Consider the following 20,403-nt stretch of genomic DNA (forward strand, 5'->3'; position numbering starts at 1 on the left):
CACTTGTTGATGGGGTTGTTTGTTTTTTTCTTGTAAATTCGTTTGAGTTCTTTGTAGATTCTGGATATTAGCTCTTTGTTAGAATGGGTTTTTTTTTTTTAATTAAAATATATTCGTCCCATTACTTAGAAATAACCGTCATCATCATTTGATGAACATAACTCTAGATATTTTTTGTCTGCCTAGGTTGATATAATTATAGTAAAATTGCATCAAATAATGCTTGCTTTTAAAAATATAGTACTCAAAAAATATGTGTATAGTACTCAGCTTCCCATAGGAAACTTATGTAAAACTAAAGAATGTTCTTAATTGATGCAAAATAATTATACATATTCATGGGGTTAATGTGATATTTTGATACATGCATACAATGTGTAATGATCAAATCAGGTTACTTAGAATATCTGTCACCTCAAACATTTATCATTTCTTTGTGTTGGGAACATTTCGAGTCTTCTAGCGGTTTTGAAATATGCAATACATTATTGTTTACTGTAATCACCCTACTGTTTTGTTGAACATTAGAACTTATTAAAATTCTATCTAATTGTATGCTTGTAGCCATTGACAATCTCTCCTCATCCCCCCACCCATCCTTACCAGTTTCTGGTAACCATTCTACTCTATTCCTCCATGAGATCAACTTTTTTAGCTCCCCACATATAAGTCAGAACATGCGATATTTGTCTTTCTGTGCATGGCTTATTTCACATAACATTATGACCTCCCCTTCCATCCTTGTTGCTACAAGTGTCAGGATTTCATCCTTTTTTATGGCCAAATACTATTCTATTGTGTATATTTACTACATTTTCTTTATCCATGCATCCATTGATTGACACTTAGGTTGATTCCATATTTTGGCTATTGTGAAAAAGTGCTACAGTAAATGGGTGCAAGTGTCCCTTTGATATACTGATTACAATATATTTCCTTTAGATAAATACCCAGTAGTAGGATTGCTGAATTATATTGTAGTTCTGTTTTTAGTTTCTTCAGGAACCCCCATGTTGTTTTCCAAAATGGCTGTACTAATTTACATGTTCACCAACCGTGTATAAGGCTTTCCTTTTCTCCACATCCTCAGCAAGACTCATCTCTGATCTTTTCTATCATTGCTGTTCTAAGAAGTGTGATGTGAATCTCATGGTTACTTTGTTTTACATTTTCTTGATGGTTAGCGATGTTGGAACATATTTTTCATGAACCTGTTGGCCATTTGTATGGCCGACATGTTGATCTTCTTTTGAGAAATGTCTATTCATATCCTTTGCCCACTTTTTAATTGGATTATTTAGTTCTTTTTTGCTATTGAGTTGTTTGAGTTCCTTATATATTCTAAATATTAGTCCCTTGTCAGAAGACTAGTTTGTAAATATTATCTCTCATTGTAAATGTTGTCTCTTCACTCTTTGGATCATTTCCTTGCTGTGCAGAAGTTTTATAGTTTAACATAATGCTACTTGTCTATTTTTTTTGTTTTGTTTTGTTTTCGTTACCTGTGATTTTGAAGTGTTAGCTGTAAAATTTTTGCCTAGACCAATGTCCTGAAGAATTTCCCTTATATTTTCTTCCAGTAGTTTTATGCATGTGGGCTTTACATTTAAGTCTTTAATCTATGCTGAGTTAGTTTTGTATATTGTGAGAGATAAGAGTCTAGTTTCATTCTTTGCCATATGGATATCCAGTTTACCCAACACCATTTACTGAAGAGGGTGTCTTTTCCCTAATGTATGTTATTGGCTCCTTTGTGAAAAATCAGTCAGCTGTAAATATGTGGATTTATTTCTGCATTCTCTGTTCTATTCCATTGGTCTATGTGTCTGTTTTTATACCAGTACCATGCTGTTTTGGTTATTACAGCTTTGTAATATATTTTGACATCAGGTAGTATGATGCCTACAGATGTATCCTTTTTGTTCAGGATTGCTTTGGCTATTCAGGATCTTTTGTAGTTCCATGAATTTTAAGATTTTTTTTTTCTATTTCTGTGAAAAATGTTATTGGTATTTTGATAGGGATTGCATTGAATCTACACATTGCATTGGGTAGTATTGTCATTTTAACTTTATTCTTCTGATCCGTGAGCGTGGGATGTCTTTTTATTTGTGTATATTCAGTTTCTTTCATCAGAGTTTTGTAGTTTTCCTTATAGAGGTCTTTCACCTCCTTGGTTAAATGTATTCCTAGGTATTTTGTTTTATTGTTTGTAGCTCATGTAAATGAGATTGCTTTCTTGAATTCTTTTTCAGATAGTTTGTTATTGGTATGTAGAAATGCTACTGATTGTTGAATGTTGATTTTTGAATGCAGCAACTTCACTGAATTTGTTTATCAGTTCTAACAGTTTCTTGGTGGAGTCTTTAGGTTTTCATATATATGAGATAATGTCACTTTCAAATAAGGACAGTTTGATTTCCTCTTTTCCAATTTGGATGCCTTTTATTTCTTCCTCTTGCCTTATTGCTCTGGCTAGGATTTCCAATACTATGTTGAATAACAGTGGTAAAAGTGGGCATCATTGTCTCTTTCAAGTTCATAGAAAAAAGGCTTTCAGCTTTTTCCTATTTGGTATGATGTTAGTTGTGGGTTTGTTATATATGGCCTTTATTATGTTAAGGTGTGTTCTTTCTCTGCCTAATTTATTGAGATTTGTATCATAAAGAGATGTTGAATTTTGTCAAATGTTTTTTCTGCACTGATTGAGATGATCATGTGGTTTTTGTTCTTCATTGGGTTGATGTGATGTATCACATTTATTTATTGACATATGTTGAATCATCCTTGTATTTCTAGGATAAATCACACTTAATCATGATTTATTACAGTTGACTCTTGAACAACACAAAGCATGGGGTGCCAATCCCCTTGCAGTTGAAAATTTGCATATATCTTGGTCCTCCTTCCTCCTTCCCCTTCTCGTATTGATCCATATCTATTGTTCCCATCATTACATCCATGTGTTCCCAATGTTTAGCTCCCATTGTAATTATTTGTATATGTTTATAATTATTATACATTTCCATTTTTATGATATGTATGATACCATGCCAATAAGGAAATTCCCATGGACTCATACTGGCTTCCTACTGTCGCCTTCGCATACCTACTAATTTTAATTAATCACAGTGTTTTACCTAATTAAGGGTTATAACACATTCTTTTCTCTGTCTATAATTTCCATAGTTGTGTAACCTTTATTTAGGTAGATCATACCAGTCTTTTTGTGTGACTTTTTTATTCCTAAATTTTTATTTTTATTCATCTTTTGATTGGCAGCCTGTATTTGGACTTTTTTTGTTGTTTTTCATTTAACTTGCTCTTTTTTCCCCCCAACTTTTATTTTAGAATCAGAGAGTACATGACTTTTTGTTGTGTCTCTGCCAGGTTTTGATATCAGAATGGTACTGGCCTTTGTTACCTAGATATATTGCATGGTATTGAGGTTTAGAGTATGAATGAATAATCTGTCTCCAAGGTGGTAAGCATAGTACCCAATGTGTAGTTTTTATTCAACTCTTATCCCCCTTCTTCCTTCTTATATTCCCCAGTGTCTATTGTTCTCATTTTTATGACCATATGCCCAATGTTTAGCTCCCACTTATAAATGAAAACACATGGTATTTGGTTTTCAGTTTCTGCCATTAGTTTGCTTAGGATAATGGCCTCCAGCTCCATTTATGTTGCTGCAAAGGACGTGATTTCATTCTTTTTATGGCTGCATAGTATTCCACGGTGTATATGTAACACCTTTTCTTTTTTTTAAATTTATGTTCTAGGGTACATGTGCACAACGTGCAGGTTTGTAACATATGTATACATGTGCCATGTTGCTGTGCTGCACCCATTAACTTGTCATTTACATTGGGTATATCTCCTAATGCTATCCCTCCCCACGGCCCCCACCCCACAACAGGTCCCAGTGTGTGATGTTCCCCTTCCTGTGTACAAGTGTTCTCATTGTTCATTTCCCCCTATGAGTGAGAACATGCAGTGTTTGGTTTTCTGTTCTTGCGATAGTTTGCTGAGAATGATGGTTTCCAGCTGCATCCATGTCCCTACAAAGGACACGAACTCATCCTTTTTTGTGGCTGCATAGTATTCCATGGTGTATATGTGCCACATTTTCTTAATCCAGTCTGTCACTGATGGACATTTGGGTTGATTCCGAGTCTTTGCTATTGTGAATAGTGCTGCAATAAACATATGTGTGCATGTGTCTTTATAGCAGCATGATTTATAATCCTTTGGGTATATACAATCCTTTGGGTATATACCCAGTAATGGGATAGCTGGGTCAAATGGTATATCTAGTTCTAGATCCTTGAGGAATCACCACACTGTCTTCCACAATGGTTGAACTAGTTTACAGTCCCACCAACAGTGTAAAAGTGTTCGTATTTCTCCACATCCTCTCCAGCATCTGTTGTTTCCTGACTTTTTAATGATTGCCATTCTAACTGGTGTGAGATGGTATCTCATTGTGGTTTTGGTTTGCATTTCTCTGATGGCTAGTGATGATGAGCATTTTTTTATGTGTCTGTTGGCTGCATAAATGTCTTCTTTTGAGAAGTGTCTGTTCATATCCTTTGCCCACTTTTTGATGGGGTTATTTTTTTCTTGTAAATTTGTTTGAGTTCTTTTTAGATTCTGGATATTAGCCCTTTATCAGATGAGTAGATTGCAAAAATTTTCTCCCATTCTGTAGGTTGCCTATTCACTCTGATGGTAGTCTGTTTTGCTGTGCAGAAGCTCTTTAGTTTAATTAGATCCCATTTGTCAATTTTGGCTTTTGTTGCCATTGCTTTTGGTGTTTTAGACATGAAGTGTGTCCTGTTTTACCCATGCATGTGTCCTGAATGGTGTTGCCTAGGTTTTCTTCTAGGGTTTTTATGGTTTTAGGTCTAACATTTAAGTCTTTAATCCATCTTGAGTTAATTTTTGTATAAAGTGTAAGGAAGGGATCCAGTTTCAGCTTTCTACTTATGGCTAGCCAGTTTTCCCAGCACCATTTATTAAATAGGGAATCCTTTCCCCATTTCTTGTTTTTTTCAGGTTTGTCGAAGATCAGATGGTTGTAGATGTGTGGTATTATTTCTGAGGGCTCCGTTCTGTTGCATGCTGTTTTGGTTACTGTAGCCTTGTAGCATAGTTTGAAGTCAGGTAGCGTAATGCCTCCAGCTTTGTTCTTTTTGCTTAGGATTGTCTTGGCAATGCGGGCTCTTTTTTGGTTTCATATGAACTTTAAAGTAGTTTTTTCCAATTCTGTGAAGAAAGTCATTGGTAGCTTGATGGGGATGGCATTGAATCTATAAATTACCTTGGGCAGTATGGCCATTTTCACGATATTGATTCTTCCTATCCATGAGCATGGAATATTCTTCCATTTGTTTGTGTCCTGTTTTATTTCATTGAGCAGTGTTTTGTAGTTCTCCTTGAAGAGGTCCTTCACATCCCTTGTAAGTTGGATTCCTAGGCATTCTGTTCTCTTTGAAGCAATTGTGAATGGGAGTTCATTCATGATTTGGCTCTCTGTTTGTCTGTTATTGGTGTATAGGAATGCTTGTGATTTTTGCACATTGATTTTGTATCCTGAGACTTTGCTGAAGTTGCTTATCAGCTTAAGGAGACTTTGGGCTGAGACGATGGGGTTTTCTAAATATACAATCATGTCATCTGCAAACAGGGACAATTTGACTTCTTCTTTTCCTAATTGAATACCCTTTATTTCTTTCTCTTGCCTGATTGCCCTGGCCAGACGTCCAACACTATGTTGAACAGGAGTGGTGAGAGAGGGCATCCCTGTCTTCTGCCAGTTTTCAAGGAGAATGCTTCCAGTTTTTGCCCATTCAGTATGATATTGGCTGTGGGTTTGTCATAAATAGCTCTTATTATTTTGAGATACGTTCCATCAATACCGAATTTATTGAGAGTTTTTAGCATGAAGGGCTGTTGAATTTTGTCAAAGGCCTTTTCTGCATCTATTGAGATAATCATGTGGGTTTTTGTCTTTGGTTCTGTTTATATGCTGGATTACGTTTATTGATTTGTGTATGTTGGACCAGCCTTGCATCCTAGGGATGAAGCCCACTTGATCATGGTGGATAAGCTTTTTTATTTTTTATTTTTTTGAGACGGAGTCTCACTCTGTCGCCCAGGCTGGAGTGCAGTGGCCGGATCTCAGCTCACTGCAAGCTGTGCCTCCCGGTTTAGTCCATTCTCCTGCCTCAGCCTCCCAAGTAACTGGGACTACAGGTGCCTGCCACCTCGCCCAGCTAGTTTTTTTGTGTTTTTTTTTTTAAGTAGAGACGGAGTTTCACTGTGTTAGCCAGGATGGTCTTGATCTCCTGACGTCGTGATCTGCCTGTCTCGGCCTCCCAAAGTGCTGGAATTACAGGCTTGAGCCACCACGCCCAGCCTGGATAAGCTTTTTGATGTGCTGCTGGATTCGATTTGCCAGTGTTTTATTGAGGATTTTTGCATCGATGTTCATCAGGGATATTGGTCTAAAATTCTCTTTTTTTGTTGTATCTCTGTCAGGCTTTGGTATCAGGATGATGTTGGCCTCGTAAAATGAGTTAGGGAGGATTCCCTCTTTTTCTTTTGATTGGAATAGTTTCAGAAGGAATGGTACCAGCTCCTCCTTGTACCTCTGGTAGAATTCGGCTGTGAATCTGTCTGGTTCTGGACTTTTTTTGGTTGGTAGGCTATTAATTATTGCCTCAATTTCAGAGCCTGTTATTGGTCTATTCAGGGATTCAACTCCTTCCTGGTTTAGTCTTGGGAGAGTGTAACTGTCCAGGAATTTATTCATTTCTTCTAGGTTTTCTAGTTTATTTGCGTAGAAGTGTTTATAGTATTGTCTGATGTTAGTTTGTATTTCTGTGGGGTCAGTGGTAATATCCCCTTTATCATTTTTTATTGTGTCTATTTGATTCTTCTCTCTTTTCTTCTTTATGAATCTTGCTAGCAGTCTATCAATTTGGTTGATCTTTTCAAAAAAACCAGCTCCTGGATTCATTGATTTTTTTGAAGGGTTTTTTGTGTCTTTATCTCCTTCAGTTCTGTTCTGATCTTAGTTATTTCTTGCCTTCTGCTAGCTTTTGAATGTGTTTGCTCTTGCTTCTCTAGTTCTTTTAATTGTGATGTTAGGATGTCAATTTCAGATCTTTCCTGCTTTCTCTTGTGGGCATTTAGTGCTATAAATTTCCCTCTACACACTGCTTTAAATGTGTCCCAGAGATTCTGATACGTTGTATCTTTGTTCTGATTGGTTTCAAAGAACATCTTTATTTCTGCCTTCATTTCATTATGTACCCAGTAGTCATTCAGGAGCAGGTTGTTCAGTTTCCGTGTTGAGTGGTTTTGAGCGACTTTCTTAATCCTGTGTTCTAGTTTGATTGCACTGTGGTCTGAGAGACAGTTTGTTATAATTTCTGTTCTTGTACATTTGCTAAGGAGTGCTTTACTTCCAACTATGTGGTCAATTTTGGAATAAGTGAGATGTGGTGCAGAGAAGAATGTATATTCTGTTGATTTGGGGTGGAGAGTTCTGTAGATGTCTATTAGGTCCACTTGGTGCAAAGTTGAGTTCAATTCCTGTATATCCTTGTTAACTTTCTGTTTCGTCCATCTGTCTAATGTTGACAGTGGGGTGTTAAAGTCTGCCATTATTATTGTATGGGAGTCTAAGTCTCTTTGTAAGTCTCTAAGGACTTGCTTTATGAATCTGGGTGCTCCTGTATTGGGTGCATATATATTCAGGATAGTTAGCTCTTCTTGTTGAATTGATCCCTTTACCATTATGTAATGGCCTTCTTTATCTCTTGATCTTTGTTGGTTTAAAGACTGTTTTATCAGAGACTAGGATTGCAACCCTTGCCTTTTTTTGTTTTCCATTTGCTTGGTAGATCTTCCTGCATCCATTTATTTTGAGCCTGTGTGTGTCTCTGCACGTGAGATGGGTCTCCTGAATGCAGCAAAATGATGGGTCTTGACTCTTTATCCAATTTGCCAGTCTGCGTCTTTTAATTGGAGCATTTAGCCCATTTACATTTAAGGTTAATATTGTTATGTGTGAATTTGATCCTGTCATTATGATGTTAGCTGGTTATTTTGCTTGTTAGTTGATGCAGTTTCTTCATAGCATCGATGGTCTTTACAGTTTGGCATGTTTTTGCAGTGGCTGGTACTGGTTGTTCCTTTCCATGTTTAGTGCTTCCTTCAGGAGCTCTTGTAGGGCTGGCCTGGTGGTGACAAAATCTCTCAACATTTGCTTGTCTGTAAAGGATTTTATTTCTCCTTCACTTATGAAACTTAGTTTGGCTGGATATGAAATTCTGGGTTGAAAATTCTTTTCTTTAAGAATGTTGAATATTGGCCCCCACTCTCTTCTGGCTTGTAGAGTTTCTCCCGAGAAATCTGCTGTTAGTCTGATGGGCTTCCCTTTGTGGGTAACCCGACCTTTCTCTCTGGCTGCCCTTAACATTTTTTCCTTCATTTCAACTTTGGTGAATGTGACAATTATGTGTCTTGGAGTTGCTCTTCTCGAGGAGTATCTTTGTGGCATTCTCTGTATTTCCTGAATTTGAATGTTGGCCTACCTTGCTAGGTTGGGGAAGTTCTCTCCTGGATAATATCCTGCAGAGTGTTTTCCAGCTTGGTTCCATTCTGCCTGTCACTTTCAGGTACACCAATCAGACATAGATTTGGTCTTTTCACATAGTCCCATATTTCTTGGAGGCTTTGTTCATTTTTTTTTTTTTTTTTTTTTTTTTACTCTTTTTTCTCTAAACTTCTCTTCTCCATTTCTTTCATTTGATCTTCAATCACTGATACCCTTTCTTCCAGTTGATCGAGTTGGTTACTGAAGCTTGTGCATTTGTCACGTAGTTCTCATGTCATGGTTTTCAACTCTATCAGTTCATTTTAGGACTTCTCTACATTGGTTATTCTAGTTAGCTGTTTGTCAAATCTTTTTTCAAGGTTTTTAGCTTCTTTGAGATGGGTTCAAACTTCCTCCTTTAGCTCGGAGAAGTCTGATCGTCTGAAGCCTTCTTCTCTCAACTCATCAAAGTCATTCTCTGTCCAGCTTTGTTCCATTGCTGACGAGGAGCTGCGTTCCTTTGGAGGAGGAGAGGTGCTCTAATTTTTAGAATTTTCAGCTTTTCTGCACTACTTTTTCCCCATCTTTGTGGTTTTATCTGCCTTTGGTCTTTGATGATGGTGATGTACAGATGGGGTTTTAGTGTGGATGTCCTTTCTGTTTGTTAGTTTTCCTTCTAATAGTCAGGACCCTCAGCTGCAGGTCTGTTGGAGTTTGGTGGAGGTCCACTCCAGACCCTTTTTGCCTGGGTATCAGCAGCAGAGGCTGCAAAAGAGTGAATATTGCTGAACAGCAATTGTTGCTGCCTGATTGTTCCTCTGGAAGCTTCGTCTCAGAGGGGTACCCAGCCATGTGAGTTGTGAAGTGTCAGTCTGCCCCTAGGTGGGGGGTGTCTCCCAATTAGGCTACTCGGGGGTCAGGGACCCACTTGAGCAGGCAGTCTGTCCGTTCTCAGATCTCAAACTCCGTGCTGGGAGAATAACTACGCTCTTCAAAGCTGTCAGACAGGGACATTTAAATCTGCAGTGGTTTCTGCTTCCTTTTGTTTGGGTATGCCCTGTCCCCCAGAGGTAGAGTCTACAGAGGCAGGCAGGCCTCCTTGAGGTATGATGGGCTCCATCCAGTTCGAGCTTCCCAGTGCTTTGTTTACCTACTCAAGCCTCAGCAATGGTGGGCACCCCTCCCCCGGCCTCGCTGCCGCCTTGCAGTTCGATCTCAGACTGCTGTGCTAGCAATGAGGGAGGCTCCATGGGCGTGGGACCCTCTGAGCCAGGCAAGGGATACAGTCTCCTGGTGTGCCATTTGCTAAGACGCTTGGTAAAGCACAGTATTAAGGTGGGAGTGACCTGATTTTCCAGGTGTTGTGTGTCGGTTTCCCTTGGCCAGGAAAGAGAATTCCCTTCCCCCTTGCGCTTCCCAGGTGAGGCAATGCCTTGCCCTGCTTCGGCTCTCACTCGGTGGACTGCACCCACTGTCCTGCACCCACTGTCGGACAAGCCCCAGTGAGATGAACCCAGTACCCCAGTTGGAAATGCAGAAATCACCTGTCTTCTGTGTCAGTCACACTGGGAGCTGGAGGCTGGAGCTGTTCCTATTTGGCTATCTTGGAACTGCCGTCCAACACATTTTCTTTATCCAGTCCACTGTTGATGGGCACCCGGTTGAGTCCATGTCTTTGCTATTGTGAATAATGCTGCAGTCGACATACAGGTACATGTATCTTTTTGATAGAATGATTTCTTTTCCTTTGGGTATATTACAAATGGTGGAATTGCTGGGTCAAATGGTAGTTCAACTCTCAGTTCTTTTGAGAAGTCTCCAAACTGCTTTCCACAGTAGTTGAACTAATTTACATTCCTACCAATAGTATACGTAAGTGTTCCCTTTTCTCTGCAGCGTTGCGAATGTCCGCTATTTTTTGACTTTTTAACAAAAGCCATTTTCACTGGTGTGAGATGGTGTCTTATTGATTTGCATTTCTCTGATGATTAGTGATGCGTTGCATTTTATGTTTATTGGCCATTTGCATGTCTTTTTTTAAGAAGTGTCTGTTAATGTCCTTTACCCACTTTGTAATGGAGTTGTTTTTTGCTTGTTGATATAAGTTCATTATAGATTCTAGATACTAGACATTTGTCAGATGCATAGTTTGTGAATATTTCCTCTCATTCTCTAGGTTGTATGTTTAGTACATTGATAGTTTCTCTTGCTGTGCAGAAGCTCTTTAGTTTAATTAGGTCTCGTTTTTCAATTGTTGTTTTTGTTGCAGTTTCTTTTGAGGACTTAGCTATAAATTCTTTACCAAGGCTGATATTGAGAAGAATATTTCCTAGGTTTTCTTCTAAGAGTTTTATACTCTGAGGTCTTACATTCAAGTCTAATCCATCTTAAGTTGATTTTTATATATAGTGATACTTAGTTCCCCAGTTTCATTCTTCTGCGTATGGATAGCCAACTATCCTAGCACCCTTTATTGAATAGGGAGTCTTTTTCTCATTGCTTTATCTTTTTTTTGGTCAACTTTTTCAAAGCTCAGATGCTTGTGGGTGTGGGTCAGCTTTTGAATATGTTGCTGGATTTGGTTTGCTAGTATTTTGTTGAGGACCTTTGCATGTATGTTCATCAGGAGTATTAGCCTGATGTTTTCTTTCCTCTTTTTTTTTTTTTTTTATATTGTGTCTCTGCCAGGTTTTGGTATCAAAATGATGCTGGCCTCATAGAATAAATTAGGGAGGAGTCTCTCATCCTTACTTTTTTTGAAATAATTTCAGTAGAATTGGTGCCAGGTTTTTTTTTTTTTATATGTCTGGTAGAATTTGGCTGTGAATCCATCTGGTCCTGGCCTTTTTCTTGTTGGTAGGCTTTTTATTACTGCTTCAATTTCAGAACTTGTTATATTGATTTGTTCAGGGTTTCAATTTCTTTCTGGTTCCATCTTGGAAGGTTGTATGTTTCCAGGAATTTATCCATTTCTTCTGGGTTTTCTAATTTATGTGTATAGAGGTGTTTATAATAGTCTCTGAGGGTTTTCTTTTTTTTTAATATTTCTGGGGGTCAATGTTATGTCCCATTGTCATTTCTGACTGCGTTTATTTGGATCTTCTCTCCTTTTCCTTCCTTCCATCCATCCTTCTGTCCGTCCATCCATCCTCCCTTCCTCCTCCTCTTCTTCCCTCTTTCCTTCCTTCTTTTCTTTTCTTTCTTTCTTTTTTTTTTTTTTTTTTTTTGGGGGGGGGGGCAGGGTCTTGCTCTGTCACCCAGGCTGGAGAGCAGTGATATGATCTACTTCCCAGGCTCAAGCAGTCCTCCCACCTCAGTTTCCCAAATAGAGTAGCTGGGTACTACAGGCACATACCACCACACCCTGCTAACTTTTGTGTTTTTGTAGAAACACGGTCTCCCAATGTTGCCCAGGCTTGTTTTGAACTCCTGGACTCAAGCAGTCTCCCCACCTCAGCCTCCCAAAGCTGGGATTACAGTTGTGAGCCATCGCACCCGGCCTCTCTTTTTCCTACTAGCAATCTTATTTATTCTTTCAAAGAATCATCTTTTGGTTTCATTAGTCTTTTATATGCTTTTTCTTGTCTCAATTGTATTCAGTTCAACTCTGATTTTGGTTGTTTCTTCTGCTGGCTTTGGGGTTGATTGGCTCTTGTTTTTCTAGTTCCTCTTGGTGTGATGTTAGGTTGTTAATTTGAGATCTTTCTAACTTTTCAATGTGGGCATTTAGCACTATAAACTTTCCTCTTAACACTGCTTTATCTGTGTCCCAGAGATTCTGGTATGTTGTATTTTTGTTTTCATTGGTTTCAAAGAATTTCTTGATTTCTGCATTAATTTCGTTGTTTTTACCCAAAAGTCATCCAGTTGTTTAATTTTCATTTAATTGCATGGTTTTGAGAGATCTTCTTAGTACTGATTTCTGTTTTTTTTTTTTTATATTGTGGTCAGAGAGTGTGGTTGGTATGATTTTCATTTTTTTGAATTTGTTGAGTATTGTTTTATAGCCAATCATGTGGTTGATTTTAGAGTGTGTGCCAGGTAGAGTTGGGAAGAATGCATATTCTGTTATTATTGGGTGGAATGTTCTGCAGACGTCACTTAGATCCATTTGGTCAGGTATCACATTCAGGTCCTGAGTATCTTTGCTAGTTGTCTGCCTTGAGGATCTGTCTGATACTATTAGTGGAGTATTGAAGTCTCCCACTATTATTGTGTGGTTATCTAAGTCTCTTCATAGGTTTCTAAGAACTTGTATTATATATCTGGTGCTCCATTGTTGGGTGCATATATATTAGGATACTTAAGTCTTCTTGTTGAATCGAGCCCTTTATCCTTATTTAATGCCTTTATTTGTCTTTTTTGTTCTTTGTTGTTTTAAAGTCTCTTTTGTCTGAAATTAGAATAGCAACCCCTGCTGTTTTTTGTTTTTTTTGTTTGCTTGGTAGATTTTTCTCCATCCATTTTCTTTGAGTCTATGAGTGTCACTGCATGTAAAATGGATCTCTTGGAAGACAGCATACCATTGAATCTTGCTGCTTTATCCAGCTTACCACTCTGTGCCTTTTAAGGGCAGCATTTAGCCTGTTTATGTTCAAGAATAATGTTGTTATGTGCAGATTTGATCCTGTCATCATGTTGTTAGTTGGTTGTTGTGCAGACTTCATTGTAGTTGCTTTATGGTGTCAGTGGTCTATGTGCTTAAGTGTGTTTTTTGTGGTGGCCAGTAATAGTCTTTTGTTTCCATGTTTAGCTTCAGGACCTCTTGTAAGACATGTCTGGTGGTAACGAATTTCCTTAGCATTCATTGTCTGAAAATGATTTTATTTCTCCTTTGCTTATGAAGTTTAGTTTGTTTGGATATGAAATTTTGGGTTGGAATTTTTTTCTGTAAGAATGCTGAGTATAAGCCCCCAGTCTCTTCTGGTTTGTATGGTTTCTGCAGAAAAGTCTACTGTTTGCCTGATGGGATTCCCTCTGTAGGTGACCTGCCCCTTCTCTCTAGCGGCCTTTAATTTTTTTTTTCATGTTAACCTTGGAGAATCTGATGACCATGTGTCTTGGTAATGGTTGTCTTGTATAATATCTCACAAAGGTTCTCTGCATTTCCTGAGTTTAAATGTCAGCCTCTCAAGGTCAAGAACCTAGCGAGGTTAGGGAAATTTTTGTGGACAGTATCCTCAAATATGTTTTCCAGGTTGCTTGTCCTCTCTCCCTCTCTTTCAGGAATGCCAAAGGTTTGCTCCCTTTACATAATCTCATATTTCCTGGAGGTTTTGTTCATTTTTTTTCTTTTTTTCTTTGTTTTTGTCATTATTTTTTGTTTGAAGAACTCGTCTTCATTTTTTATTTGAAGAACCAGTCTTCAAGCTCTGAGATTCTTTCTTCAGCTTGATCTACTCTGCTGTTAATTGTCCCGCTTGTATTATATGATTCTTGTAGTGAGTTTTTCAGCTCTAACAGATCAGTTTGGTTCTTTCTTAAAATGGCTATTTCCTCTTTCAGCTCGTATCATTTTATTAGATTCCTAAGATTCCTTGGATTTGAATTCAACTTTCTCCACATCTCAAACATCTTCATTCCTATCCAAATTCTGAATTCTGTATCTGTCATTTCAGCCATTTCAGCATGGTTAAGATCCATTGCTGGGGAATTAGTGGGGTTGTTTGCTATTAAGAAGAAACTCTGGCTTTTTGAGTTTCCAGAGTTCGTTCTTATCTGTATAAGCTGGTGTACCTTTAATATTTGAAGTTGCTGTACTTTGGATGGCATTTTTTGCTTTTGTATTCTTTGATGCCTTTGAAGGTTTGACTGTAGTATAATGTGGGGTCAGTCAACTGTCTTCATTTCTGGAAGATTTCAGGGGGCCAAGGCTCAGCTCAACACTACTGGGCAGCTTGTTCTAACCCTTAGCGGCTGAGACCAGACCTATGGCTTTGTGCTCTGGCCCCTCGAACTTATGTACTTGCTGCATTGGAGGAGCTAAAATGTTTCTGGTCAGCTGGTAACAATGCTCCAGTGGGGGATGCCAGCTAAAGCACTTTGTTGAGGCAGTGGCTGTGGAGTCCATCCTTGTGTGTGTGTGTGCCAGCAGCAACAGTGGCATGACAGGTGCACATGCTTGTGCCAGGATGGACAGCAGTGGTTTGGGGTGCACTGCACACCAGCAGGGGTGGGTGGCAGAATCTTCATGGGGGCAGGGCAGCAGTGGGTTCATTTTTTTTTTTTTTTGAAACTGAGTCCCGCTCTTCTTGCCCAGGCTGGAGTGCAATGGCACAATCTTGGCTCACTGCAACCTCCGCCTCCTGGTTACAAGTGATTCTCCTACCTCGGCCTCCCAAGTAGCTGGGATTACAGGCACCTGCCACCATGCCCGGCTAATTTTTTTGTATTTTTAGTAGAGATGGGGTTTCACCATGTTGCCCAGGCTGGTCTTGAGTTCCTGACCTCAGGTGATCTGCCTGCCTCGGCTTCCCAAAGTGCTGGGATTACAGGCTTGAGCCACCATGCCTGGCCATTCATTTTTATAATGAATATTTTTCCTAAGGCTTAGGAAGAACACAGAATTTAGAGTCAGGTAATTGACTGGCTGTGTGGTCTTTGAAAAATTGCTTAACTTCAGTGAGCCTCAATTTCATATCTCTGGTGAATATAATACCTACTGTATAAGGTTATTATGACATTGAAATGCAAAAATGTAAATGTAAAGCATTTAGTAGTGATTAATGTAATATGACTAAATGATAGATTTTTTTTTTTAAATCTCTTAACATGGTTGATCATGTTAACTGATACAGTTTTAACTTCTATTTTCTGGTCCGTGATGACTTGGGAAATATAAGATAATGCTTGATGTGGAAAAAACTTTGGATAACCTTTACTCATTTTTCTTGCTTGACATAGCTAAAGAAAATTGAGTGGGGGACAGCTGGCGGGTGTGTTTTTTTCTTTATGCAGCAATAGGGTTATTTTAAACTTTGTCAGTGATAAATTTTTAATAGAGTAGATAAGAATCTAGCAGGAGGCTCTTTCCTGGCTTCTTTGAACTTGCCCTCCCCTGAGGCAAGTCAGATTGCAGTTCCAAGGCCTAGACTTACTTAACTTTGGCCTCCTTATGTTTCCCAAGGCTTCATGATAAAGATGCCTGTTCTAGCTGTGGTTTCTGCTTTGTATTGTCTCTCTTTTTTTTGCCCCAAATATTTCCATTTTTATTTTTCTTATTTTTACAAACAAATGGTATGTGAGAAGTACGTTTCAACCTGTAAAACAGTATGGTGATGTTATTCTTTTGTTTTTCATTGTTTTCTTTGACCAATGAAAAAATGAAATCTGTTTTTCTTTGATTTTCTCTGACATTATAGGCACTTTGGTTTCCATTATTGGAGGCAATGATGGCTCCTCAGAAGCTGTCCAGTTCAGCCATTCCTCATCTACACTCTGAAGGTAAGTTCTTCAGAATTCAAATGACTGAGTCCACCTATATCATCAATCCAATATTTGTCTGCAGAAACTATCAGGATAGTATCTTTTTCCAATAGCATATTCTTACGATTTTCCTTAATGAAACCATACAGTATGGTTGATCTCATCTTTTATATTTCTTTCTGTTGTTCCACTCCTATAATTTATCTTAAATAATGGTAGTCTTTATAACTTGTCAACAGTTAATTTTAAAATCTCAAATAGGCCTTGGTTAGCTAAGTTTCTAAGAAGCTGTATAAATCCACTGTTTTCCACAGACTTACAGGAAAAACTGAAAACTCTTATTTTAAACTAACCTTAATATTAATATTTTGTTATAACAGCTCTGAAATCTTTGACCATGCAAGTTTTAAATAGCATGGCAGCATTTATTGCACTTCCATCAATCTTGCAAAGAATTTTACAGGTGAGTTAAAAGGGGTGAATATTAAATATTGATTGATTACAACTAACATTTTAGTGATAATAGTCAATTGGGCTAATGTGTAAAGGGATCTCAAGCATAATGCAGCTAATTTTTGGCAATAGCTAAATATGTAAATATCTAACTTCTGACCCTCATTCTTGAATCTTTTCTGTCATTTTATTGGTGTGACTTTGCCTGACATAAGCTGGTGACCTTCAGTTAGGGCGTGCAGCCTTCAGATATTCCCTGTTGCCTTGGGATATAGATATACAAGTTTCCTATTGGTTTGATAACTGGGAGGCAGTTATCATTTCTTTCCAGCTGATTATAATTTTTAGATTCTTTTTGGAATTTCCTAAGGGATTTCCTAAGCATTGGTTGTTATTTAGGCTTTCTAACTCATCCTAAAATAATTTTTGTCTTGAATACTCATCCTTGACTCTAAATTCTAGCTGGCTTTGTGTCCAAAGCTTTTGTAGGAAGCATCATTTCAGTTTGTTTCTTTCAGCAAAAAAGCCTGAACCTTCTCAGCTTCATCAAAAGAGAACACTCAGAATACTCCAAGATACATTTTTAGAAAAAAACCTGTGAGCATTCTTGGGGAAACAATAGGAATCATACTCAGAATCCATTTTGTCTTTCCTCACTTTATTCAGTATAGGCATACATGTGCATGCACCCTGCCCCCCCCACACACACACACAAAACAAACCATAATATGATGCCATTAGTCCTTATAATTTTCAAATGATTTTTATTCAATCAAGAGTGTTCCTATCAGTTCTCTTTTAAGACTCACCAAGCTCTCCTTCCCATCTGATATTAAGCTTCTGGGGCTTTTCTGATAAAGAAGACTACATCCTGTAGTCTTTGTCATCACATGGTATACTATCATTTAGAATGCTTTTTTTTTTTTTTTTTTTTGAGACAGTTTCACTCTTGTTGCCCAGGCTGGAGTGCAATGGTGTGATCTTGGCTCACTGCAACCTCCGCCTCCCAGATTCAAGCGATTCTCCTGCCTCAGCCTCCCGAGTAGCTGGGATTAGAGGCATGTACCACCATGCCTGGCTAATTTTGTATTTTTAGTAGAGACAGGATTTCTCCATGTTGGTCAGGCTTGTCTCGATCTCCTGACCTCAGGTGATCTGCCTGCCTCGGCCTCTCAAAGTGCTCGGATTACAGGCGGCAGCCACTGTGCCCAGCCAGAATACATTTTTACATGTATTATTTAATTTGATCTTAACAGTTATCATGTGTTGAATAATTCTTTGATATAGACTGCTTCACATATCCATTTTAAAGCACATTACTTATGAGGTTTCTAATCATATATAAAGTAATGTATCCAAAGGGCAGGAATACTTTTCCAAATAAGTTAGAAGAAATGAAATCGTAAAGCCAAATGGGTTCTCTCTGTGTTATACATTTTGCTTTCCATTGAGCTTTAACCACATGTTATGGTATGTAAATTATAACAAAAACATGTTTTTCTCTTGACAAAAACATGATTTTAAAGTTTTTTATATTTCAAGACTTTGGAACCTAGAAGTCTCTTGATATTTGAAAATTTTCACTTTATTTTGAGTTATACTGGCATTCATTATAATTTTTTCTTATCATTTTCTACTTTCAATGGTTGTTAACTCCCACTTATCAGGAAGGTATGCTATTTCTTAAATTCCTCATTTGCATGTTTGTGATTACTGTAATTATGCTACCTTATATTTGTACAGATATTTTTATTTTTCAAAGTGCTTTCACAGATATCATTTCATTTGAAGCCCACAACAATCTCTTGAGGTAGGCAGGGCTACTATAAACATTTCTGTTGAAGAAAGAGGAAACTGAAGTATAGAGAAGTTGAGTTCTTAACCTATCATTAGCGGCAGAACTTGGACCACCCCCTAAGTCTCTCACTTCCTAATTCGTATTCTTTTTTTATTATGTCATGTAAGCTTTTTTTATTTGTTTATGTCCCTGGTCTTTTGAGTTCATTATTAATTAAATGTATTAATTGTACATTATGCTGTTTAGATGAAAGGCATAGTTCTGAACCCATAAGAGCTCTTATTTGAGAGACAAAAAAATGTTCTGATACAACTATTCATAGGGCTCTATGCAAGTAATAGTGGCCACCTTCAGGATTATCTGCTCTGAATATAGGATAATTGCCATACCTACATTTCTATACTTAATCTGCATAAGAGCAGGAGCAGCCATGGGAAAGTGTCACCCTGCCTCCTGTGTCCAGCTGATTGACTCAGGGTGAGCAAATGGCCTAAACAAGGCCGATCGGTGTGCTTTCCAGGACATTTTAGAACTGAACTTGGAAAAGACCTATAAGTCACTCATTAAGTCTCTGGATTACATCAGGTACAAATTTCAGGAGTGAACAGTTCCTGTTTTTCCATTATATGGACTGGAAGAGTGAAAAAGCATAATCTGTAGAGAGAAGGAGACAAATGTAGCAGACTCTAAGAAGAGACACACCAATGGATAAATGTATAAAGAGGATTCAAGGCATAGAGACCGGGAGAGGAGGCGACCTGGGGAGAAAAAGCTGATGCACATTAGTCCTTCATTGTGACTCTTGAGACTTACTAGCATTCCTCTTTTTAGATCTGTGAAATACCCTAGCATCTTTACAATAATTAACTTTTTTGAGTAAGTTAGATTGAGTTGTATTTATGACTATATATGACCAAAGGAGTACCAATAAAAGTGTATACCTGAAACAGACTAGGGAATTTGGAAAGATTTCCTGGAAGAGGAGATGTCTGATTGTTAAAAGAGTCTAAGGAAATAAAGGAAAGAAAGGAGGTAGGATTTATTTTATATACACAAAGACTTTGAGGTGAAAGCATGATACATTTGGGAAGTTACAAGTTTTTTAAGTGTGCTCAGAACATAGGATAAGAATAAAGAAAAATCACAGAGCTGAAATTTGAGAGATAGGCAGGGACTGTGTCTTTAATTGCTTGGTAATTCATGATAAGGAATTTGGATTTTATTCTAAAATCAGTTGTCATCAAGATTTTTAGCAGAGGAATGACTCAGACACAAGGGGAGGGGAGTAAAACACAGGGTTGAAAATGAGGATTTGGGGAAAGTCTGCTGATAGGATTCCCTGTGCTCCTCTTCCCCCTTCCAGCAGCCGTCAGACGCACTCACTTCCCACGAAGGAGACAGGTTCATTTTCTTGAGACACTGAATGATCTCAGAGAAATAAACCCTAAATAGATTGATGCTTCAGGTTTTCCTCAAGAAAAAGGCTGGCTAGCTGTCCTGTCACTCTACATGGAGTTGCATCAGTCAGCAAGCCTCAGTTACACAACCAGACCTTTCATTCAGGTTTAGTATTTCTATTATTAATTACTAGAGCAGTATTAGATTTACAGAGACATTAAACAGAAAATACAGAGAATTCCCTTTTACCCCTTCTCCCTCCCACACGCAGTTTTGCCTACCATTAACGTCTTTGTGTTAGTGTGGTGTATTTGTTACAATTGGTGAATTAATACTGATACATTATAATTATTAACTAAAATCCATAGTTTACATTAGGAATCACCCTTTGTGTTGTACAGTTGTATGGGTTCTTGACAAATACGTAGTGTCCTATATCCACCATTACCATATCATATACTGCTCTAAAAGGCCCCTGTACTCCACCTATTCATCCTCCTCCCTACCCTAATCCCCTGGCAACCACTATTTTTTTTTTTTTTTTTTGAGACAGGGTCTCACTCTGTCACCCAGGCTGGAGTACATTGGTGTGATCTCTGCTCACTGCAACCTCCACCTCCCAGGTTCAAGAGATTCTCATGCCTCAGCCTCCCAAATGGCTGGGATTACAGGCATACATCACCGCACCCGGCTAATTTTTGTATTTTTAGTAGAGGTGGGG

At 38.2% G+C, this 20,403-nt stretch overlaps 1 protein-coding gene across 3 annotated transcripts in view; it reads left to right on the forward strand.

Moving 5' to 3' along the window:
* The window catches only part of LOC105480138 (VPS8 subunit of CORVET complex), a 246,721-nt gene that overhangs the window by 161,128 nt on the left and 65,190 nt on the right, over window positions 1-20,403 (forward strand). For 2 of the 3 annotated variants that reach the window (XM_011738646.2, XM_071091396.1), the window contains exons 40-41: window positions 15,970-16,051; window positions 16,414-16,496. In XM_011738646.2, coding sequence (XP_011736948.2) covers window positions 15,970-16,051; window positions 16,414-16,496 — 165 coding nt within the window. The remainder of the gene's footprint in view (window positions 1-15,969; window positions 16,052-16,413; window positions 16,497-20,403) is intronic. The other variant, XR_011619950.1, reaches the window with a different exon arrangement.

This window comes from Macaca nemestrina, chromosome 2, assembly GCF_043159975.1.
Source record: "Macaca nemestrina isolate mMacNem1 chromosome 2, mMacNem.hap1, whole genome shotgun sequence".
NCBI lineage: Eukaryota > Metazoa > Chordata > Mammalia > Primates > Cercopithecidae > Macaca > Macaca nemestrina.